Source organism: Etheostoma spectabile, chromosome 21 (genome assembly GCF_008692095.1).
Source record: "Etheostoma spectabile isolate EspeVRDwgs_2016 chromosome 21, UIUC_Espe_1.0, whole genome shotgun sequence".
In the NCBI taxonomy this organism is placed as follows: Eukaryota; Metazoa; Chordata; class Actinopteri; order Perciformes; family Percidae; genus Etheostoma; species Etheostoma spectabile.
The window spans coordinates 3,906,027-3,931,958 of NC_045753.1; the positions used below are offsets into that span (position 1 = coordinate 3,906,027).

The window sequence follows — 25,932 nt, forward strand, 5'->3', positions numbered from 1 at the left end:
TGTGTGTGTGCCTCTACTAATTCATATGATAAAGCATCCACTTGTGAAGTACAAATCTCTTCATCTCTTCTTCTAAACATTAAATGAGTTTATTTCTTAAATAATGTGTCATTTGTTTAAGAATGATGTCATTTTTAAGATGTTTTTTGTCATAGTGAGTGAGTGTCATGGACATAAGTGGTATTGCTTAACATTGTGAGACATTTCTGTGTGCTGTGTGTGCTCAGAGACTGTCCTCTGGGTCAGGATCAGCTGACTATTGGCAGATGCACTACAGTCTAATACTCTCTGACCACTAAGTCAATTTTGTAACCGGCTAGAGTGCCAGCTCAGAGTGTGAAAATGGCACCAATCACCCGCACTTGTTTACCTGCTGAGATCCATTCCTGGATCTACTCATCAAAGTATTTGTATGGGTACTTAAGTGTCTTTAGCAATTATATGCACTGCGACATAGCACAAAGCTGCAGAATATACAATGTAATGTGTGGCTGGAAATCAATTAATCAATCCATCATATTAGATGACAGTGATAATGAGGGCGTATGGGTCATGACCACTCACTGGATCCATCCGATCCCAGGTTTCACCAATATATAATCCTGGAATAATACACGCCTCAGGCCATGACCCTCTAATCAAGGAGAGAGAGAGAGAGAGAGAGAGAGAGAGAGAGAGAGAGAGAGATATTCCTGGACTCGAATCCCGACATGAGCCGTGGTGAAGAGACGCAGAGTAATCCCTTGGAGTGGAAAGAGAGAAAGATTCCAGCACCAGCCCGGCTGTGTTATTAGAGATTTATTACGTTTGGATGTCAGGCAAAACCTAGTTGTGATTTACTGAGGCTGGCTGGTTGGCTGGATTTAAGGGGCTCAATGCGCTCCGGAAGTTCAGCAAGGAGGAGGACGAGGGCTGCGGAGCGCACCGTAAGAGAGACTCTCCAATAGTTAGCGTTGTGTTGACAGCGGTAAAGTATGAAGGGATGTGAGCTGAACATATAGTAGAATGGCACCTTATCTCACATGGTCTTCTGAGGGATGGCAACTTTTCACCACCACCACCACCACCACCTCCACCCCCACCATCAGCAGCACTATCCGAGCGCGGACCTGCGGCGGCTGTTCCATCGGCTCACCATCGCGTCTTCTCTAAGCGTGCTCTGCTTCTCCTTGGTTTATCTCCTGACCGGATGCTGCGAGTCCGAGCTGACAGAAAACTCTGAGATCAAGCAACCCACGCGCGAGTTCCTTGTCTCGGGGTCTGGGTGGCCGTACAAGAGGAACGGAACCAGCGGTGCCAGGGAGGTTACCACCGCGGTTGGCGAACGAGCGTTCAGCGGTCATCCGGGGCTGGAGGCAAACAGCTCCGGTAAAGAATGGACAGCGACTCGGAGGTTACCCCAGGCTTTGATTATAGGGGTTAAAAAGGGAGGCACCAGGGCTCTGCTGGAGTTTCTGCGGCTCCACCCGGACATCCGTGCCTTGGGGTCGGAGCCGCACTTCTTCGACCGGCATTATGCACGGGGACTGGACTGGTACAGGTACGCACACATTACGCAGGGGAATCCATCTCAGCAAACTCATGAAATCTACCAAATTGCATTGCTTTTCATGTTTTAATTCCTTTAATAAACTTTATAAATTCCTTTTTAATAAAGCAGGAGAGATTTGCAATTTGTTTAACATTTACAACATGTAAGTCAATGCTTTTAGTGACTGACATTTTCATATCATTGCAATCTAAGTCAGAGAGCCACATAGGAGCCTCCCGTCTGGGTGTTGTTTGCATACCCAAACCTATCCACAGCTATTATTGCACAGAGGATGGTGACAGTCAAAGAGACTCTGCCATCTGGCTGTGCCAATATGTGCGTGTGCGCATGCATGTGCCTCCAGTGCTTACTGTGTGCGTTTGTGCATGTGTGTGTGTACAGTAAGGAGAGAGAGAGAGAGGCCTTGCAGGATGAGTTCTCACTGAAGCAGCAGAGTCCTCATCTCTGGAGCACGAGCCAGATGTTACTGTTGTCATGTGGCTTTGTTCGCAGCCTGTTCCATGAAAACTTGGAAATAGAGGCTCATGACTGAGATTCACTGAAAGCAGATTCAAGTTGCCTAACCTGCTAGAAGATTAAGGAAAGGAAACAGATATCTGGCCATCATTTTCATTATTTTTTAAATATGTGAACTGTGAACAGACCCCAACTATGCTCCAAACAAGTGGGGGGTGGGCTTTCCTTTGCAAAATCTTACTTACAAACGTTACTCTAATGTTAGCTTCTACATACATCAAAGTTGGGGGGGAACTTACTAAGGCCAGACTGCTCTTCCAAGTTTTTCTGTAGGCTATGACATAAATGCTATCCATCTGCTCGTGTAAATGTAGGATTAAATAACACCATACCTAATTCCTCCTCGCTATTAAATACATTGCAGGTCCAAATAAGATTATTTAATTACACTAATTACTGTCACTGCATGGTAGATTGGTTGAATCAGTGTCATGTCAACATCCAAAATGTCCTGTCCATCACAAATAAGTTGACAGACGGCAGTGTACAATGACAAATAACAGTACTGTAGCTATAATAAAATAATGAATAGCTATTGCTGGATAATTTATCATGTTAGGTGTTGATAAGGATCACATTTAAAGTCGCTACTGTCTAAATTTAATAACCTGATGGCGGGAGGTATAAAAGTTTTGACGATTACTATATGTACTGTATCTATGTATGTATGCTCAGGTATAGCCTAGCCTACATTTAGGCAACAACCACATACTTGTTTAATTTATTACAGCAAATGAATGCAGAAAGTTAAATTGGTCTGAATATAGCATATATAAATAAATAAATAGCTGCCCCGCCAAACTTTTGCTTCTCTCTCTCTCTTATTGCCCCTCTCTCTCTCTCTCTCTCTCTGTCTCTCTGCTTAAATATTTTCCACTTGAAGGACATACACTGACACTATGACATTTAGTTCTCAGTGGCAACATTTTATGGGGACTCATATTGTTTTAAATACTATACATATAGCAGGCTATATTAATGGCAAAGAGTAGAGAGCTTTGGATAGCTAACTAGGCTAGTTATCGCTTGTATTTCACTGATTCACTCTAGCTAGACTATGGTTTCCATAGCCAACTAAAATATCCCTTTATCTCTACCTCAAAAATGCTTCCGATGACACTATATGATGATTCTAATGATACAAATCTTAATGCCAATCGGTGAAGTATCCCTTTAAGCAAGTAAAAGTCATTAACAACAATTTAACACTGTATCGCTTATTGTTTGTGCAACAGCAAGTTCAGACCAAAGATTCACGACAAGACGAGATGAGACATGCAGTTTCTTGCAATCCTCAGCATTCTGAAAACTGCCGGTTTACTCCAACGAGACGAGACGGTGTCTCATCTTCATAGCTGTTGACTGTTTGTACTTCTGTCTAACTTATGACTTTCCAGCTTTTTAGTTGATGGAAACATTATTTTTTGTCATGGCGACACAAATAGATAAAAGTAGTGATGCAGAGTGCACTGTAAAAAAGAAGAAAAAAAGTTTAAATCTCATTATTATTTTTCTTATTATTATTTGGGGGGGACTTAGGAACATTTTAGGGTCAATTCAGCCTCTTTATACTATGCCTAATGAAGTCCCTGGCTCTAAATATGACAGATTAAAAATGCATCCAAATCTGGAGTGTGTGGCGTGCTGTTTATCAGCTCACAGTACCGGGGCTCAGCAGAGACATTGGCTCAGCAGCAACCATTTAACCTATGATAAATATAAAGTGAAGGAATGAATTTTCAACCTGGGTGGTGTATTGTGTTGATCTGTGCATGCACTTAGACGTAGAAAAACGCTCCACTATGCTAAAGCTGTGGGATGTAAACATAGCCCAAATCTGGAGGTACTCCTGTACAGTGATGGGAATAACGGCGTTATAAATAACAGCGTTACTAATGGCGTTGCTACCAACGTTGCTAACTATTATTGAAGTTGTTTTTTCCATCAGACCAACTGGTTCCTTGGTTAGTGGGCCCGTGCACGATACAAGCGCATAAATGCAGACGATTGGTTGAGGTTGGGTAAAATTTCATGCTAAGCCAATCAGAGGTGGAGTTGGGCGGATGTTCGAAAGCACGCATGGTCAGACACACAACGAACAACACAAAGGAGTCAGTCAACGAGAGACAGGGACGGCGTTATGAAATCAAGGGGGGGGGGGGGGGGGGAGGGGGCAACTTTCCCACCGTGGTCAGAAAACATAGGCACTGAGACTCTAGAGTGGCTACTAATCGCTAATCACGGTCACTTTCTCACTTTTCCTTGCTCTATCTCACACACACACACACACACACACACACACACACGCACACACACGCACACACACACACACACACACACACACACACACACACACCGGCTTGACACACACAACAGTGCACAAGTATAAACATCAGGGCACTTATGTTATTTGCACTGCAAAGAGTGTGTATTTTTTATTTTTGTATCAAGTGTCCATTTCATTATAATATTCAGACTTATCATAAATAATTGAACATGCACATGTATTGTAAGTTCCATTGAAGAGGGGTGGAGAGGGGGGTCACATTTGAGCATTTAAAAATTGACTTAAAAGTAATGCATTAGTTACTTTCTGAAGTAACCAGTTACTTTTATGATTTGTAACTGAGTATCTAATTTAGTGACTTTTAGGAGAAAGTAACTGTAAAAAGGTTTTTAAAAGTAACTTGTCCAACACTGGACACCAGATTGTTACGTCCTCCCCTCGGGCCAGCGGGACTCGCTGCATGTCGAGCCACTTGACAACACTGTCGGCATTGTCCATTGACCTTTGACCTCAGGTCACTTAACGCTGGAAGATAATGATGTGGTCACAACACTTCAACAGCACCCACCCAGAGGACACAGGCCGACAAAGGACGTGTGTCTTTGTTTTGGTCGCTCAATCAGAATCAAATACAGAGAAGATTCAAAATTGGTTTTAAATTCAAATTGATTTATCAATTCTCAGCATACTTTCTTGTATTTTACAAGACAAAGACTCTTGACAAACTGCTACGAGCTGCTAGCTGACCAAACTTTTTTGAATGGGTTGTCCCAAGTGAGGTATTACGCAGGGGTGGCATGGACAACCTCACACACACACACACACACACACACACACACACACACACACACACACACACACACACACACACACACACACACACACGGAATAGCATTAGTAATTTCTGCCTACACTGCTGCTATTTGCTTTAATTACTATCATCACAGCATTGATAGAAGAAGAATTCAGATCATTTACTTTCCTTACTTAAGTAAAGGTATTTAAGTGTTATCAGCACAATGTAAGAGTATGAAAAGTGGTAACCATTGTGCAGTAAAATGTTCCCTGTCAGTGGTTTACTATTGGCCTACATATTATGTTTTCAGATTAATATTACTCCTGCACTACATTAATGTGTATGTGGCATACTTTACAGCTGTAAATGTTTAAGGTTTATAACTATTTTCTATAATGTAGTTTGATCTACAACAATGCATTTATTCTATGAGATCATCATATGTTTGTAGCGTCATGTAGCTCTAAATAGTCATGAAATCCGAAAAAAAAAGCTGTTTTAGCTTTGTTAGAATGCATTTAACAACGAATTAAAGAGGGGAACAGTTTATGTGGCTCAAAACAAAAGTTCACCCCAAAATTAAAAAAATCCATATTTTTCCTTTTACCTGTAGTGTTATTTATCAATCTAGATTGATTATCCTTAAAGGGGCTAGCCTATATGTTAACATGCTAAGCTGAAATACTATATTATACTACTATAGAGAGGACCGTGAGTTTGCGCTGTATTTAGCGATTGTTTTCATAATTTTAAGCCAAGAAAGTGTGTCTGTCAGTCGGGTAGCGAGGACAAGGAGGTAGTGATGTACGGCACCACATATACGGCATATATGGTATATACAGTACACATATATAAGAACAGTCCATTTACCATGTTACCATGTAAATGAGGGCTACAAACAAACTGTACCATGTTCTTTTTACTGTAAAGAGTTTTACATTTTTACATTTTACATTTTACTTCATTTGGTTCCTCCTAACAGTCAAACAGACAATCTAGAAAGAGAACTTATGGCTGAGTACCTTCAGGCAATAGCAGTCCATCAAGAGTCTCCCAAACTGTGATGCAGTTTTGGTAATAATTTCACTGTTTGCCTCTTTTTTTCTTTTCCAAATGAGTTTAGCTAACCTCAGGGTGACCTCTTGCTCACCCAGTAGAGTGGGCGTCCCATTTAGGCTGAGTCCTTGGCAACGGCCTGGGTTTGAATCCGACTTGTCGTACCCACCCCCCCACCCCCCTCCCTTCCTATCTTCAAGCGTTTCTATCATTTCAAAGCCATAAAAGCCCAAAGAATTAATATTTAATATTTTTTTAGCCAACCTCAAGTGCTGTGTAAGATGTGCACGATCCTTTGAATGGTCCTATTTCTTGCCAAGGGAATTTCTTTGTCTTTGCCGTTAAAGCTGTGGATGGCACTTTGGTTTCGTTTTTTGGCTTCGTTGGGCAAAAAATGCCATATCATCTTTCAGCATATTAAAATTCAGGTGGTCTGAGAGAAAAGTAGACCTTCATACCTGCTCTTGGTTATATATTCAGGCTTCAAAAGATCCAGCCAGGGGGCGTTCCTGGCCTTTCTGTTGCATTCTACTCATGCAGCTTTAACTTAGTAAGTACAATTTCAATATTACTGACATTATAAAGGCCTAAAATATGAAAATAAGACCCAAATTGAAATAAAGCAGAAGTATTCTTCAGGGCAATAGTACACTTTGATATCACACAACCAATGCAATGTCAACTGTAGTGTAGTAACAGCCAACATTACATTTGTAATGTTTTTTCTTCTTCTCTTAACCCTACGGACAATCAAAGAGTATGAGATAGAACGTATCTTCATTTAAATCAGTCTGTGTCTCTAAATTAAAATAAAAAATAAGCTTTAGCCTTATCAGGGCAATTGAGATCAGAGCCCCTGACAAAGATCTACTAATGGCTTTGAGCGGAGATTGGATCTGGAATGTTGCAAAGAGCACTGAGATGGACTGGAAATTTCCTCCTGACTGTGTTCTGGGATCGATAGCTCTTCTTGCTCTGACCTTGGGTTGACTCTAACATTAGAGCGGTTAGCGTTGGTCAGCTCGGCTTCTGTTACAATTAGCAGGAAGCTTTATTCTACATTGGCATCCCCCCCCCCCCCCCCCCGCATAGGCACACCGAGGTCATGTTACACACAGCTTTATCTTTGTCTGTAGCTCTGGAGAAATCTATTAAAATGGGCTCAGTTGGAAATTCACATCTTACTCGTGATGTTTTGTTCCTGAAAGAGGTTAAGAGCAATGGCTCGGGTGGAGCTGGTGATTAAAGAGTGGAGTCGGTGTTACCGCAACCTTACACATCTCCGCAGATCTTTACCTCAACCTCAGATCTGGGCCCCTGTATGTGTCTGTAAAGGCTGACTTCTTCATGTTATGTCAGTCTGGAGACTGTTCTGTCCTGCGGACAGTGGGGCATGTTGTACTTTGCCCCATGACATTATTTATCGATGAATAATTGACTCTGAGTTATTGCCATAGCATTGTCAGCGTTTGCTCCACAATCCCAAAATGACACAATCAAGAGCTTTATTTTGTTTTTATTAGTGGCGGACAGTCTTGAATGTACTGAATGAAACATATTTCTTTAGTCATTTTTAAAAGAGGTTTTTTTTTTTTTGGTTAACCAGTTTCTCATTTCTAGCTGATAACCATCAATTTCATGAAATGTCTCTAGCAGCTTTATCAGCTAGCTGACCTAAGATGGTACCAACACTAAATCTCTGTGAGCTTGTTGAAATAGATACGTGATGTCACGCTAAGGTGACCAGATTTTTCAGACAAAATCTGGGGACATTTTCAGCTCAGAAGCGTATATACCTCCAAATCACGTCATGTTTTTATTTTTGTAAAACTTAAAACGGGCTCACTAGACCTAGAGCTGTACCCAAAGGTCTGATCCTAAGGAGGTTGACCTTTCTGTTAAAGATTAAGATGCTTTTTTAAAAGATAAAAGTCTGCGAAATTGCGTTCGCTAAACCCACCAGACTCCATGTAAATAATCAGTAACTTTAGCATCGTAAAGTACGGCTTCTAAAACATCTCTGAGCTCTGAGCAGCGCTGGCTCTGGCTGTTTTGAGCGACTGTCGGCTACGTTTGGTCAATGCTTTCTTTTTTTCAGTCCAATTTCGGGTCTGTCAGTCACAGTGAAAACCGGGGACATTTCCGGGGACAGATCCAGCCGAGGACAGGTCACCAAAACCGGGGACTCTCCCCGGAAACCAGGGACGTCTGGTCACCCTATGTTATGCTAAAATACTGAAGCGATATAAGAAAAATCAGATTTGAGGATGAGGAATAATCATTGAGTTTTGCAAATGTAATAGAGATTTAAAATCCTCCATAAAAGGGACTGGCTAGCTTAACCGCTAGGCTAAAATCAAACACACCTCACTGTGCTAGCGGCACTCCAGAGTCAGCTGTTGGTATAAAACGGTTCTAGATGTGTGAGAAGTTAAAGCCTTCATCCAGTTAAAACATGTAGATAAAAACGTAGGAACCTCAAAATTAGGGTGACCAGACAGTTTCCGAGGACAGTCCCCGATTTTGGCGACCTGTCCCCGGCTAGATCTGTCCCGGAAATGTCCCCGGTTTTCACTGTGACAGACCCAAAATTGGAATGAAAGAAAGAAAATACTGACAAAACGTAGCCGATAGTCGCACACCCTACACACGCAGGCTCAAGGCAGCCAGAGCCAGCACAGCTCAGAGATGTTTTAGAAAGCCCTATTTTACGATGCTAAAATCACTGATTATTTACATGGAGTCTGGTGGGTTTAGCGAACGCAATTTCGCAGACTTTTATGTTTTAAAAATGATCTTAATCTTTAACAGAAAGGTCGACCTCCTTAGAAATCCTTTCCATAATGTTGTCAGACACTTAGAATATTAATCTGAGTCTGTTAGCAGCAAAACAAGCACTTTTATGAACGTAAATACAAGCTGGACAATCATCCTATTAACTTACACCGTAGCTTGTTTCTGCCGACTGGAGCGATCTCGTGTAATACTGCATCAATGTCAAAGGAAAATATGTCCTCAATAGTTTTTATTGTATCTGATTCTCAAGGAGCTGTTGCAGAAACAAGCCTTGAGCAATAAAGCAAAAGCTGGGGACTCAGCCCCTAATGAGAACTAGAGTCTAGTGTCCCCGTTTTAAGTTTTACAAAAGTAAAAACATTACTTGTTTTGAAGGTAAATGCTTCTGAGCTGAAAATGTCCCCGGATTTTGTCTGAGAATTCTGGTCCCCTTACTCAAAAGTGGTTCCTTCTTGCCTCATGACAAGAAGGTTGGAACCCTGTTTGTCCCGGGCCTTTCTGTGTGGAGTTTGCATAAACTTCCCGGTTTTCCCCACCACTAAAAATATGTTTTCCCCCCCCATCTCTACCAAGCTGATGTGTGGTGAGTGTCTGGCGTTGCTAGGCTGCCGTGCATCACCCAGGTGGGTGCTACACATTGGAGCGCTTTGAGTGTCTCTGATGAAGCGCTATATACATGTAATGAAGGAATAAAGGAATGAATTAATAAAAATCTGTCTTGTCTTAAAACCGGGTAAAATATTAAAGGTGCAATGTGTACGCTGACAGCTTGTGCAACAATTGCTAAACACACAGCAAACTCAAGGTCCTCTCTTCATTACTTACGTACATCCCCCCTCTTTTGGCTTCAAATAACTCCCCGTTATGGCTACGGCTGCTCAACAGGCTACACGTTGTAAACAGCCGTGGCCCGTTGGCCTGTTCCTCCAGTAACGTTAGCAGTTAGCAGGGTTAGCATGCCGGCGTTAGCAAGGACCAGTTGGGATCGTTTTACTGGCTGTGTCTCAATTGTTTTTGCTAGTAACCAACTCGCATACTCTAGCCATGTAATTCAATGTGAGTAGGTACACAAATGTTGAAATGACTTAAAATTTCCATCCCTAATAGCTGTCATAAATTAGCCTGAAGCTAATGCTTACCAGGAGGAAATTAGCCAACTCTGCGTCTTTTGGGGTTCTAAGCTGTATCCATCTTTCAAATCCATCTCTAATATTTACCCAGGGTTTGTCCCATCTCTGGTCACGCAACTGTTAGAAACATGCTGTTTTTTTATGTTGGGTAGGACCTGTATCCTGTAGCGTGCTGGGTTTACGTTTTTACAGGTACACAGTATATCTGGCAACCCGGGCTGGCTGTCAAACTGTTAACAACACACAGGCCAAAACACAAAAAGAAATTCCATCACGGAACGGAAATTTCAAAAGGAGAAAATACTGACATTAGCATTGTTGTCAGAAAAGATAGTATTTCAACTTAGCACGTTTCCTTAATAGCTGATGACGAATTGGGGTCATTTTTTTGATTTATTACAGTAAATATATTACATATTGGACCTTTAAATTATATTCTTAATCATTAAAGTAAATCACTTTGTGGAAAACACTTATACATTAGCCAGAGACGACACATTCGGAAAAACAACACAAATTTGAGACAGGCATTTTGCAACTGTGACAACATGAATTCAGCCAGAGGAATCCTGGTTTTAGCAAACTTCCTGTTTTCAGAACTGGCACAGACTCGCTAGTCATATTGACCTCTTTAAGGGAGGCTCATTCATACCCATACATTGGTGGCTTTGTCCTGCCATTCGTAGGGCTACTTGTGTTTTTGTTTGTACAGTGGATTTAATTGCCATGCACACAAATGTGACGAATGGCTACCAAAACATGTGATGTTAAGCAGGATTCAGTGGAGGGAATTAGTAGCAACCATGGAAAGGCAGATTTTATCTCCAGGATGGGAATCTAATATTTGATATTTTTAGTATCTTTTGGTAAATTGAAAAAAAAGTGATTGAAGCTATAAGAACGGATTGGAATTTGGCTAAGTTATGCTTTTTGTGTGTGTAACTGGGGGTCAGGTGTAGGGGGGGTCTATCCTGTCCCCGTAATGCACCGGTGGGGATCACCATAAAGCCCAGACGGGTGGGGCGATCGGGCCCTCATTAAGGCCTCCCCTGGGGCTTGGAAAGCAAAGGAGGTGGGGAATATATAATATATGGCCTCTGTGATGGATGTCTCCTGAAGTGGACAGGTTGCAGCCACAATGGGCCAACCCCTTAATGGTCCCCCATACAGAGCAAAATGTAAAAGCAATCCACTAATATCACACACTATAACGCACTTGTGCATGTAAATAAACACAGTCAATACTCTTTTTAATTGCCCATTGATTTCTCTTTAGATTAAACATCAAAGTAACAACAGATCCAATTTTACATCTTAAATCTAGCACACCATGAAATTCCATTCACATTTTTCCTGCTGTGCAAATGATGAACATTGCAATTGCTTCGCATTTGTTAACAAAAACACTCACGTCACATGACATAGCATGCTACTGATGGGGCTCCAGAGGGTCTTGGCTTTCCCAGTTCCCACCTGCCACTCTGGGTCCCAGCTGAGGCCCAGTGCTGCATTACCATTCTCAGTCCATCCCCTGACATTTACACCAACACCTTCTTGCGCTATGCTTTCATCCCAATACACACAATCCTTACTGTTCCAGGTTGTGTACAATCCACATCCAGCTAAGCCCCCGTAGGATTAATAGCCGGTGGCCTTGGCTGGCCTGAGGTTATTCACCTGGAAGGCCTGCTAAAAGATTGTGAAATGGAGGCCAAAACCTCAAGGGAAAACAAAGGCTTATTATAAGATGTGGATAATCCCTCTGTGTTCATTATACTGGGTGTTTGATCTCACACTCAAAAGTAAATGGGCAGTGTAAGGATGTTAGACAAAAACAGGACTTTTAAACAAATTAATTAGGCAATCTCATTTTGGTAGAGATTTTCTCTGTAACACATGGTGTCACCCGACGGTTCTATTCAGTTGCCAGTAACGGGCTTTAATACATGTGAGTCTAAAAGTGAATTTTGTTATTTTTCAAACTGGACCCTATTTTCCCATATTGTCGTGTCTAACAAAGAACATGCCCAGTATTGAGCAGGAGTCCTCTAACCAGCAGCCTTGAACTGTGCTGCAGTGAAATCGCAAAGGGTAATTATCAACCTTTAACTTAAAGTGCTTGTTTTTGCCACTGACATAATCAGATTGTAATTATAAGTATTACTTTGTCTGGATAGCTTAGTTGGTAGAGCAGGCTCCCATCTATAGAGGTTTACTCCTCAATGCAGGGGCCCAGACCTTCGGCCCTCTTTCTGCCTTTTCATGACTTCAGCTGTCCTATCAAAAATAAAGGCTGATAATACCCCCCAAAAATAATAGTGATAAAAAAATAAATATAAACCCAGAGCAGTACTTTGAAACTGGGCAAAAAAAACCATCACTACTTTATTTAATACATGTTATTTAGCTGATGTTTTTATCCAAAGCCTCTGGAGCAACTATGGGTTAAATGCCTTGCTCAGGGACACATTGGTTGATATATCGCAGTGGGAATTGAACCCAGCTTACCCCCACCTAAGGCATAAATGTGTCATAGCCACTGCTCCATAACCACCACCACACTTTCCCTTCTTAAATACAACTATGGAAATACAACTATGTATCTTAAATACAACTATGTATTAAAGAAGAGCAAGACAATACGCTACAAAATTCAAGTCTCACTCTTGAAGATGACTAAACATATCTCCAGCATCATTACACTGTACACAGGAAAATATTAATTAGACAGTCATTTTACCAACATCCCCAGCCATAACCCGTGTTTACCACAGTCCTTGAAGAGGTCCTCCACCATTGGGTATTACTTTAACCACTCAACGCTAGCGTAAAGTTTCTCCTGGGTGCGGGATTTTAAGTGCAAAAATAGGGCAATATATTCTGTTACACAAACATTAAAAAATTGTCAATTTAAAAAAAAAACTAAACATTTTGTTGTTTAGATAATGACTTGTTGGCAACTCGCACACATCAAATTCGGCTATCAGATATTGGAATTTATTACCTGATAATAAATTAATGTACAGTATGTGACCCCAAATCATGTGTGGGGAATAAAAGAGGTATTCGTGATGGGAAAGTGTTCTCCAGAATGCCTGACGGAAGTTTATGGTGACTAACAAAGGCTGGTAGTAACGAGTTACATTTACTCCATTACATTTACTTGAGTAAGTTTTTGAAAAAATTGTACTTCTAGGAGTAGTTTTAAATCACTATATTTTTACTTGTACTTGAGTAGATTAGTGAAGAAGAAACTGTCTTCCTCCGCAACAATTGGCTACAATGAGCTCGTTACTTTTCTTTTTACCTCTTTGGTATTCTACGCGTCATCGTTTTTACCCCAACGTACGCCTCATTTCAATGTTTTATTTTGACAGAGAGAGAGAGAGTCTTCCGCTGAAGGCTCTACCACGTGACTGTGTTCCACCAATCAAACGGCGTTGTGCAGTCACGTGACCATGCTTGATCTCAGCGGCGGGACCACAGACTGTATATAGCTGTGGGCGGGACGTGTTAGCTTACAGTCGTAGCAAAACAAAGAATCAACCGTCGCCAAGGCAACACAGACGTGGAGGAACCCCCCGGCCTCATGGTGAAAGCATGGTTACCTTTTAGGAAAAGTGCGAAACAGCAGCTACATTATACGGCGTCTTCTGTGTCGACCAAAACAAACCGACATGTGAACATTCAGCAACTCAACATCTAACCTGAGGAAACGGTAGTTTTAGTTTTTGCTGTGGACAGGTGGATCTTTGTCTTTTAGGTTACATATAGTAGCCTATGTTTTGCACATGCAGTATCCATCCAAATTTCATGTGACAAGTCTCTCACTTAAGCTATTTTGTAATTAATAAATTAATTTTAATTTATTGTATTGATTGGATAAACTATAATTTGCCTAAACATGATTATTTTGTATTTTTGTCTGTCTGATTGATGCTCGTGTTAAGAAATAAATCAGACGTTACTCAACAGTTACTCACTACTTGAGTAGTTTTTTCATCAAGTACTTTTTTACTCTTACTCAAGTAATTATTTGGATGACTACTTTTACTTTAACTTGAGTCATATTATTCTGAAGTAACAGTACTTTTACTTGAGTACAATTTTTGGCTACTCTACCCACCTCTGGTGACTAAAGTAATATCGTAAGTGTAAACCACAGTGTAAAGTGTCCCAATTCCGATCAATGTAGCAGAAAGCTATGCATGTCAATTATTCAGTTTGGGTTTTCAAACCATAAATCAGTGTGGTAGGTCACATCGATCTGACAAACATTACTAAAAAGTTGTGTTGAAACGATCTTCAACAACCAGTAAATGAACACCAAAATATGAAACTGTCAGGGAGTAATCATCAACACAGGCCAAAGTCCAAGTTAGAAAATAAAAATCTTACCTTTCACACTGTTTTGTTTAACCCCATTTTATTGGTTTCTGAGGGTTCTTGCATTTGTGCTTTACACATTTTATTGATGTTTGCCAATAAAAAGAGAATTCTGAACAACAAACCATTCAAATCTTGGCTGTACAAAAGTGCAGTACAAATGGTATAACACAGCAATATAGCAATAACCAAACCAACAACCCACCCCACCATTATTCAACCCACTCATGCCAACCCCAACCCCATCCAGTCCAAACCCTACCGTCTGTTCTGCGAAATAGACAAATTAACAGGTATAATAAAGTATGTTACTATACAGTAAGTACCTATAAACATATAAAAAATACACAAAAAAACTCTCAAAGTACGTCAAGAAAGAGGTCCAAGTTCTCTCAAAACTCTGTATAGAGCCTTTTAGTGTGCATCTAATTTTCTTCAGTTATAGTAATATCTGACATCTAGCAAGCAAAGAGGTGAATGCTATGACAACATAGGCCCTGCCTTTAAGAGATTACGTTTCTTGTGTAAAGCCAAATATAGCACATATTGAATTTGGAGGGATGTCTATACCTAACATTCTGGAGTAGGCCTGAAATACTGGCTGTCTGCCTAAAATGTACCAGAACATATGCATTGGGTCAGCTGGCTGACTTTTGCAGCAGGGATAGGGTTTTTGCATTTCTTAATAAGTACATCATGTGCTATCTCTACTAAAATTACTTTCGAAAAATTATTATTATTTAGTTCTTCCCACTGAGGATTAGGTCAACCAATGACATTTTTTTCTGATTCTGAAAATAATCTCCATTTGTTCAGGGATGAAATGAAATTGAAGTTACAGAAGCCCCGGGATCACAAAGTTTTCTATGCCAAAGTAGGATAAGGACATATTTAGTCATTAAAAGTAAACGCTATGATGCCTGTCAATTAGTGTGTCTGTGCAAAGCTCATAACAGAAGCATATTTATAATAGATCTTTTCTTTTGATGGTGCTCTTTGGGGCGGTAATTAGCTCTTTGTGCTTAGGTAATGGCATAGGGTGCTTGGCTCTAAGTCTATTCACTGACAGATTGCTAATGGAGGCGCGTTTGTATCCTCTCCCATCATTCCTTCATCAGTCCCCCACCCCTTTCATTTAACAAATTCACAGAGACACACACACAGTTAGATGAGCACACACAAAGTCTTTAAAGGGTCTGGTAAAAAATCTACCACACCCACCCTTTATGCACTATCCCCATTCAAAATGAATGGAAAGACCTGCGTTTTTTGCCGGACTGTCGGACAGCCGACCCAGGCCGTCTTACATGGCCTTTGAGTGTAAGAGATGGGTCCATTGGGAGGCCAGAAGCACAATAGTAAATGCTTGACTAATGATTGAATGACTGTATGCTTGTCTTTTGCATTGTGTATGTATTCTGCATGTGTGTGTATGTGTGTGTGTGTGTGGCTCCTCCTGCTCAGGGTATTGGAATTAAAAACGGAAGTCTTATGGCTAAGTGACAGTAAGGGTTGCCAGCCTCACACAATCAGATCCACTCAAATCCCCCGGCAGTCTAAAGTCATGACAGACCTTTGAATTCCAGAACAAAAATATTCTCATTGTGGTTACCCTTATGAACTTCGAGTGGCTATAAGCATTGCGGTCAATCTTGTCTTCCAAACAAAATAAATTTCGAACTCAAACCTCTATCTGTCTTTTTAGATCTGGGAAAAAGTCATTAATGTCACATTTGTGTATTTTTTGTCCTCACATTCATGCAGCCCATGTCTACTACATTAGCGACACGTCCTACTATGCAGCTAGTCTTACATGCATGCAGCCTCGCTCTACAATTCATGAGGACCCATGCTCTACATCAGCAGCCCATCGTCCTCTACATTCATGACAGCCCATCGTCTTACATTCATGCAAGCCAAATCGTCTCTACATTGAGCCCTCTCTCATGAATTCGAGCCATGTCTCTACATCATGCAGCCAACTGTCTAACATTATGCAGCCATCGTGCTCTTAAATCATGAAATCACATCGTCCTCTACAATCATGAGCCCATTCGTCCTCTACATCATGCAAAAAGCACTATAGCTCTACATTGCATTGCGCCCTGTCCTCTACATTCATGCAGCCCATCGTCTCTACAGTCATGCATCCCATCGTCCTTACATTCATGCAAGCCCATCGTCCTCTACATTCATGCAGCCATCGTCCTCTACATTCATGCACCATCGTCCTCTACACTCATGCAGCCCATCGTCCTCTACATTCATGCATCCCATCGTCCTCTACATCATGCAGCCCATCGTCCTCTACATTCATGCAGCCCATCGTCCTCTACATTCATGCATCCCATCGTCCTCTACATTCATGCAGCCATCGTCCTACATTATGCATCCATCGTCCTCTACATTCATGCAGCCATCGTCCTCTACATTCATGCAGCCCATCGTCCTCTACACTAGCAGCCCATCGTCCTCTACATTCATGCAGCCCATCGTCCTCTACATTCATGCAGCCCAATCGTCCTCTACATCATGCAGCCCATCGTCCTCTACATTCATGCAGCCCATCGTCCTCTACACTCATGCAGCCCATCGTCATACATTCATGCAGCCCATCGTCCTCTACATTCATGCAGCCCATCGTCCTCTACATTCATGCAGCCCATCGTCCTCTACATTCATGCAGCCCCTCGTCCTCTACATTCATGCAGCCCATCGTCCTCTACATTCATGCAGCCCATCGTCCTCTACATTCATGCATCCCATCGTCCTCTACATTCATGCAGCCCCTCCCCTTCATGCCTCGTCCTCTACATTCATGCAGCCCATCGTCCTCTACATTCATGCAGCCCATCGTCTCTACATTCATGCATCCCACGTCCTCTACATTCATGCAGCCACGCCTCTACATCTGCACCATCGTCCTCTACATTCATGCAGCCCATCGTCCTCTACATTCATGCAGCCCATCGTCCTCTACATTCATGCATCCCATCGTCCTCTACATTCATGCAGCCCATCGTCCTCTACATTCATGCAGCCCATCGTCCTCTACATTCATGCAGCCCATCGTCCTCTACATTCATGCAGCCCATCGTCCTCTACATTCATGCATCCCATCGTCCTCTACATTCATGCAGCCCATCGTCCTCTACATTCATGCAGCCCATCGTCCTCTACATTCATGCAGCCCATCGTCCTCTACATTCATGCAGCCCATCGTCCTCTACATTCATGCATCCCATCGTCCTCTACATTCATGCAGCCACGTCCTCTACATCATGCAGCCCTCGCCTCTACATTCATGCAGCCAATCCTTACATTCATGCAGCCCATCGTCCTCTATCATTGCATGCATCCCATCGTCCTCTACATTCATGCAGCCCATCGTCCTCTACATTCATGCAGCCCATTGTCCTCTACATTCATGCAGCCCATCGTCCTCTACATTCATGCAGCCCACCGTCCTCTACATTCTGCATCCCATCGCCTACATTCATGCAGCCCATCGTCCTCTACATTCATGCAGCCCATCGTCCTCTACACTCATGCAGCCCATCGTCCTCTACATTCATGCAGCCCATCGTCCTCTACACTCATGCAGCCCATTGTCCTCTACATTCATGCAGCCCATCGTCCTCTACACTCATGCAGCCCAATGTCCCATCATCCTCTACATTCATGCAGCCCATCGTCCCATCGTCCTCTACATTCATGCAGCCCATCGTCCCATTGCCCTCAACGTTCAAGCAGTCCATCGTCCTCTACATTCATGCAGCCCATCGTCCCATTGCCCTCAACATTCAAGCAGTCCATCGTCCTCTACATTCAAGCAGCTCACTTGCAGATTGCAGCCTTGTTAATTATGATGTATTCATGTTTTGATTGCTCCGATGGGGACACCTTGCTAAAAAACAATAACAAACCATCATCTTGTACACTTCAGTCAGTGGTGCTTGCTGGAGGATGCGGCTGCAAAATCCGAAAAAAAAGAAACTCATGGATAATGGAAAGCATAAAAATGATGCTGAAAAGGAGACAATTAAAGAAGGAAAGCTCTAAAAAAGCGATGCGGCCATATGTGCTAAATGTTTTCATCAAAAACCAGCTCGCGGTTTGAGAGTGTAACGCAAAATAAAGATGATGAGATGGTCCAAACATAATACAATGCAATGTTGCAGATTATTGCATACCTATATACTAAGGGCTTAATTACATTATTTTAATAAGGTCAGTTTTACAGTAAAGTGGGCATAAAACCCCAGGGCTGAAAATAAGTCCAACTCCAGCCTTACAGCAGTACTCAACACTGACTACTGTCAAACTCCTTTCTCTCCAACTCCATTTGCAGAAATGCAGCCCCACACTTTGCATTTTGTAAATTTATAAAAATAAACAATTAGAATTTATATTTTTGAAAGCATTCTTAAAAATATTTTTCACAACTGCCTAAGAATTTTTGCACAATACTGCATATCCATACATATGTAGTATGTATATAAATAATTTTATATTTCTATATAATTTAACAAAGGGTAAAAAAATGTCTCAAGCACTTACTAACCAATAACTAACTATGAAAAACATTAGTCGCAACTTTACAATAGCCATCCAGATAATGTTTATAGATATAATGTATTTAACAAAGTGTTAGGAAAATCTGGTCTATCTATCTGCTTATAGATGTTTTAAAAATGGTTTCTTAAAGGTTAACAAACATTTTTTAATCATTACCCGATACCTAATATAGTAGATGAGGGTTATAATGCGTGTAACAATAAACTGTTAATCAACAGGACTGCTAATATTTTATTAATTATAATTTAATTGCTTTTTAAAACTGTTGACAACTAATTAATGACAATTAACTAAAGATGAATTAACTATCAATTCACCATCTATTAATGATGGTTACCATAAATTGTTACCGCTGGGGTAGGGACAAAGCGAGACTAGCTTCCAATCAAGCGTCTTGTATGTAGATATTATGAGTAAAGAAAAATTATTCATTCATGCAGTTATTTATAACGCCGTTATTCCCATCACTGGTCATTTTGGTGAAAAACTTGCAGTTATAAAATCTGTATATTTTAAGAAGCTTTGATGTAAAAACAAATGATGGAAAAAAAGGGATTTTTGGCATTGTTTGGAGGTTTTGGGGAATATAATGTAATATTTATGTATCGATGTTGAAAGCTTAAAAGACCATACCCGTGGATTTGCCCCATTTAATGCAAATTTACATGTTACATCACAGTAAACCATCTTGCTGTATTTTACAAATTTGAAGGTTTTTTTCCGCCGTTGTAGACCATTGATTCATAGCTAAAGATACATAATTTCAAACCAAGGTCCAAACAGTAGCTATTAGTTTCTATTAGCAAATTTATGCAAATGAATGGTTGCCTGTAACGGTTTGGAAAATACCTCTAAAAATCTAAAACAGTACAGCATGCGTTAAAAAATGGTCCGCGGAAATAACTTTTTTAGGATTTGCGGTTTGAGAAATAAAAATTGTATACACATAACAAGCTGGTAAGCGGATTCAGTGCTGTGTGTGCCGAGGCTGTGTGTGTTTTGTGAGTCAGTCAGGCAGGTGTGTTGGCAGGTGTGTTGGCAGATGTCCCAGAGTCCCTAGCCAGTTCTTTGAGCCCTCTGGAGTAATTTATCTCTAAATGAGTCCCATCTGCTGGGCTTCTGGTGTGTAGTTAGAGGTGATATGAGCAGGTTGAGACACATTCAAAGGAAAAACTGTTGTTTATGTAGCACTGCTGTCCCCTGCTTGTGTGTCTGGATCACTGGAGATGGGTGCTCTCTCACTGTCTGTAACAGTGTGATGTCTGTCAAAGTGAGTAATGTGGGATTGTATTATGGAGTGAGTGTGTGTGTGTGTGTGTGTGTGTGTGTGTGTGTGTGTGTGTGTTTCTAATTGCTGAATGCACTATAGAGACATCATGGAGAATAACCACACTTTACAGGCATATACAGTATCTGTATGCATCTTTAACTTCTTAAACTTCTTAAGAAATGTCTCAGTTTGGGAAAGTCTATCTATCTATCTATCTATCTATCTATATATATATATTCCCCCCATAATTAGCTGTACAGTTAGCAGTTTGACATTTTGGGGAAATAAACATATTCACTTTCTTGGTGTGAGTTAGATCAAGAAATCAGTGTCACTTACATACAGCATCTATTGGACAGCCTAAATGTGGGTGAGGGCCAGAAAACCACTTAGCAACAAACAAAAAAGCAAGGAGCAAGGCTGGCTATGTCCAAAATAAAATAAAATAAATATTAACCAGTTTCCCCCCCCTTTATCTAGTCTTTATGTTAAGCTAACCATCACCTAAGTGAAATGGATCTTCTCAGCTTACTCTGAGGAAGTGAAGATGTTGAACCTTTCCATTTCCTACTGTATTGTTACATATTCCAAACGTTATAGTGAATTACAAAAATGCAATGGTATAAAATTAAACAGTGTATCTAGACTCTTTCCATTTGATTGAGTAGTGAAACATGAAAACAATTTTACTCAAATCAAAACTATTTTAGATATAGCATGTGCTTTACTTTGTTTAAATTTCTCTATATTTTAGGATCTTAACTAGATCAAAATAAGCTTTGTCTTTTCTATTTCTATTAAAATCAAATCAAATTTATTTTTCATATACACCATCTCACAAAGTACAATGTGCAGTGAAATTCATTGTGTACCTGTTCCGTCTCAATAGAAACAATAACAAAATCCATAAAAATAGCAATATGCAACTCAAGAAAATGAGGTGGTGGGTGGGATGCTAGCGTCAGTTCTCATTAAGCCGACTGACAGTGTTGGATTTTGAGAATCCTTCTTCCTGGACAAGAACCTAGGGGCTGCATTTGAAGCCCAACAACAGCCTGAGGGAAGAAGCACCTCCTCAACCTCTCTGAGTTTGTTCTCAGATGGCAGCGGAGAGAACAGGGAGTCGCTAGGGTGACTGCGTTCCTTGAGAATCTTTGTGGCCTTAGTCTTGCGGCTTTTTAGGTGTTGCTGCCCATCCAGGTGGTGATGCTCCCGGCCAGGATGCTCTCTCAAGAGGTGACCTCTTGACCTAAGCCCTGCTGCTCTTGAGTGGATGGTAGATCCTCTACTGTTTCCTGCAGTCTACGGTCAGCTCACATTTTTTGTGACGTTCAGCACGAGGTTGTTTTCCTGGCACCAATTCTCAAAGTGGTTGATTTCCATCAGGTAGGCCATCTCATCATTATCAGTGATTAGACCCACCAAAGATGTATCATCAGCAAACTTGATGATGCTGACAATGATGTTGGAGTCTTACGTAGCCATGCAGTCATAGGTGTGTAATGAGTACAGCAGGAGGCTTAGTACACAGCCTTGTGGGGCTCCGGTGTTGAGGATGTGGGTGTGGGGGGATGAGAAATGGTGGCCCACTCGCACAACATGGGTTCTTCTGGTCAGAAAGTCCAGCTGCACAGGGAGGAGTGCAGACGTAGGTCTATTTAATATGATATTGTATTTTGCCAGTTCTTTGTCTTTACAACATATTTTTCCTGTGCTTATAGAAGTATGATGCCCAAAGCCCTGGACGGTCAGATCGTTATTGAGAAGACGCCTCGTTACTTTGTTACCGTGGAAACGCCAGCACGAGTCCATGCTATGTCGCAGGATGTGAAGCTGATTGTGGTCGTCCGTGACCCTGTGACCAGGGCCATATCTGACTACACACAGATCATCTCAAAGACCCCCGACATCCCTCCTTTTGAGAGCCTGGCCTTCAAGAACCGCACCACAGGTACTGATCCTGGTGTTATGAGCACGGACTCAGACCATAAAAAAGACCCTGTTTTCCTTGCTGCTGATACCTGATCCTGGAGCTTTTTTATTTCTCACTAAAGGAAGGGAGGGGAACTTTTTTTTAATATAAAAAGTCCATGGATTAAAATGACAGAATAAAAAGAGTCATATATTTTTCTAATGATATGGAATTATTGACCTTGTTTGCAGTTCAAAGTGTCCTGGCAACAGTTTTAAAGTGGTCTCTTAAATGGGGCGACCTCTAGCTCCTCCAGTAAAGTATGCACCCCATTTAGGCTAAGCCCTACTAAGACATACTGACCTTTGTTGCATGTCATCCCCTCTCTTTCTCCCCCCCACCCTTTTCCTGTTACTATCACTATCTGATAAAATAAAACAAAGTCTCTTTTCCAATGGTTGCATATGGGTAAAATCCTTTTCGAGCCGCAGGGGATTTTCTGTTGCAACACGTGAGTGGCCACTGGAAACCAATTGGCTGCAAGGCTGAGCTAACTTTCTCGGGGCCTGGCACTGGCACAGATGCAGAGATTACAAAAATTGTAGTTTCAAAATACAAAAAAGAAAACTAGGAGTGACAAAATCCCTTAATATTAAATTAAGCATTGCGTTTGTTCATGCAGGACACGGAAGTCAAAGGCCTACTCATTGAATTGTCAATCCAGCCAGTCTCAACCAATCACAGCCATTATCACATTTCCACTTAAATGTCTCCCTATTCCTCTCTGCTTCCTCCAATGCTGCCTCACACCGCTGCTGCTGGCAAAGCTTGCCTCCACTACCCCAGCCTCCACCTTCCGGGTTTTGGGTGTCATCATAAACTATGTCTGAAATTGTTTTGATGCCTTGGATTGGGCCTACTCTTGTGTACAAGGGGGTCTCAGCAGCATGATTCCTGTGTCATCTTAGCATGCAGCTTGGCTGATCCAGGGCGCATCATCAGAACAGAGCCTTTGTCGCCAAATAAAAAATAAATTGTTAAATCTATGGCGAGAGTGTCCCTGACTGAACATATTGTTTAATTTTGCACAATCAATATTAATTTGACAGTAACAAAGCTTACAATGTCCCATTGACATGGTACTCATATTCCAGGAATACTGTCTCTCTCATAACTGAAGTGATGTTACCCTTTAACTGAAATAGTTGAATGATAATTTGAGACAATGGTGATTGTAGCAATGATCGTTTTGAATAAAGAGACTTAGTATATCTCTGTCTTGTCTCTAGGTCAGATCGACTCACTGTGGAGCCCGCTGTGGATAGGCCTGTACGCCCAGCACCTGGAACGCTGGCTGGCCTGGTTCCCCAGGACTCAAATCCATCTGGTCAGTGGCGAGAGGCTCATCTCCGACCCTGCCGGAGAACTTGGCAAAGTCCAGGACTTTCTGGGTCTCCAGAGGATTGTCACAGACAAGCACTTCTACTTTAACAAAACAAAAGGCTTCCCCTGTCTGAAGAAGCCAGAGGGCAGCAGTAAACCTCACTGCCTGGGGAAGACAAAAGGGAGGACGCATGCCTCCATCGACCCTGAGGTGATCCAGAGACTGAGGGATTTCTACAAGGTGCATAACCAGCGTTTTTATCACATGGCAGGCCAGGACTTTGGATGGCAGTGACCCTTTATTTGTGTGGAACCAGAGGCTTTTGTTGGTATTATGCTGCTTGGGGTAGAAGCATGAGAAATTCTTCCATCTGACTGAAACAGATTATTATTATGTGCTTCTGACCAGCGGGACATCTCAGAGACTTCATAATGAAAACTCAGTGTCAGTACATATACCCCTATCAATCAATCAATCCTCTTGTTCAAGTGTTTGAACGACAGCAGCATTATTTCGTTTATCATAGATGTTCAGTAAGGAATGTACTGTACATCTTCCTCATTTGGTAGACTATGCGAGGTGGTTAAATAAAATATTTGTGAGTTCATGAGACAGTGCTTGCTACAGTTGCAAAGTTTAATGGTCGCTTTTAGCATCTCTGGTTTGCAGTTTAATCCTGATGCTCTAGTCGGTAGGCTGTTGTGGCACAATAAACCTAGAACTGGTGCGTTTCTTAAACCAGAACTTTTTTCTACCATCTTGTTCTTCAGTCTCACTGGTTAAGAGTTTAAGGGCAATCAATGCATACATAGAGTATTGTCCTCCAAGCATTGTTACCTAAAAGGGGGAATTAATCTTTTATGTGGCAAGCAACCAAGGGGTGAGAGATAGAATCTTTAAATGAGCTGAGATTTGACTGAGTGGTTTTGAATTCTTAAATAATAAATGTGGATAAATGGATGTAGGAGAACTGTTCCGGATCATTTGCTTCCTTTCCTATTGGCACATTTATGTGCTAGGCTTACGTTAGCATCCGACTGCAGGACTACCTGACCTGTACCTTGAGTGAAGTAAAGGGACCGCTGGGGGATAACCAAAATGAGACCAGGTCATATCAACGGCCATTTCTTGTGATGAAGAGGCTTTCAGGCTGTTTCAACTGTTTCTGTGAGAAGGCCTGCTTACAGGGTTGTTATCTGTTTGCATGTATTTGCACTAGTTTGAAAGCATAACAAATAAAACTATTTTTAATCCAAGGATTTCCAATTTATTTTCTTTAAAGATATTTTCTTAGGCATTTTATGCTTTTATTTAGACAGAAACAGAGTGAAAAGAGAGCGTAAGACATGCAGCAAAGGGTTCGGGGTCACCCTCAAACCCTAGCCGGGCTGTATTTAGGACTGAGCCTGAATGGTACGGACTCTACCTGTTGGGCTACCAGGGCGCCCCAGCCATTGATTTTTGGGTTAATCTTTCTCACATTTCTTCTTTGTCCTTATTGTTTGCCATCAAATGTTGTTTTATAAGGTCTTTTTGAGTAATGAAAGTGGCTAGGATTAATGTTGAATGTGGGCGGAGACAACAGTAGTGTAATTGCTTTGCAAATGTAAACATATTTATGTCAGAGATGAAGGGCCTTCAAACTACCTTGTCGATAAGATGCAAAAAGGTGATCCATGTAATAAGGCGAACAAAATCGTTGAATTTTAAAGGCATACTATGCAAAAATTGTTGCGTACTGTTGGCCCCTCCGCCCTTCCGGCTCGACAACACCAGAAACACACGTCATTGATTGCGGTTGCCAGAACACAGCACAGTGCACCACTGGCAGCATCTAATACAGCAGCAAAAGTGAAAGCCAACCCCGGTGCCATTTTTGTAGCTTCTTCTTGGATGCATGAGGCTACACACCCAATGTTTGAAGTCAGACTCTTCTAGTAGGTCATGAGGGATGATTAAGAGGGAATATTTTTGTACTAGTCTATAGGAAAATCCTGCATAGTATACCTTTAATCAATCGCTAAATTGAAAATTATACTGTTGATTTGAATGGGTGTTCTCTTTGCAAAGGGGTGAATTACAATTTAAAATTCAGAACACACAAATTGACAGCTGCTGGGTTTAAAGAGAGGAGACATTCTGATTATGTCAAGGGTGGGACAACAATGCCATCTCGTGGACAATAAAGGAAGCACCATCAGAGTGGTGGGGGGAAAAAGTCCAACAGAAAACATGGTGAAACAAGTCTCTTGTTTATTATGATGTTCCA

The 25,932-nt window shown here is 41.4% G+C and overlaps 1 protein-coding gene across 1 annotated transcript; it reads left to right on the forward strand.

Annotated features, from left to right (window-relative positions):
* Nucleotides 1-688: 688 nt before the first annotated feature.
* On the forward strand, nucleotides 689-24,919 carry hs3st3l (heparan sulfate (glucosamine) 3-O-sulfotransferase 3-like). Its single transcript, XM_032502782.1, has 3 exons — nucleotides 689-1,540; nucleotides 22,089-22,318; nucleotides 23,569-24,919. Exons 1-3 carry the CDS (start codon nucleotides 1,038-1,040, stop codon nucleotides 23,955-23,957), a joined length of 1,122 nt encoding a protein of 373 aa, XP_032358673.1. The 5' UTR covers nucleotides 689-1,037; the 3' UTR covers nucleotides 23,958-24,919.
* Nucleotides 24,920-25,932: the final 1,013 nt, after the last annotated feature.

Excerpts from the sequence above, each read along its gene's own strand:
- hs3st3l (XM_032502782.1), top strand. The coding sequence starts at position 1,038 with ATGGCAACTTTTCACCACCACCACCACCACCACCTCCACCCCCACCAT. Across the intron at positions 1,541-22,088 it reads CGGGGACTGGACTGGTACAG|AAGTATGATGCCCAAAGCCC; the intron begins GTACGCACACAT and ends CTGTGCTTATAG. Across the intron at positions 22,319-23,568 it reads CTTCAAGAACCGCACCACAG|GTCAGATCGACTCACTGTGG; the intron begins GTACTGATCCTG and ends TCTTGTCTCTAG.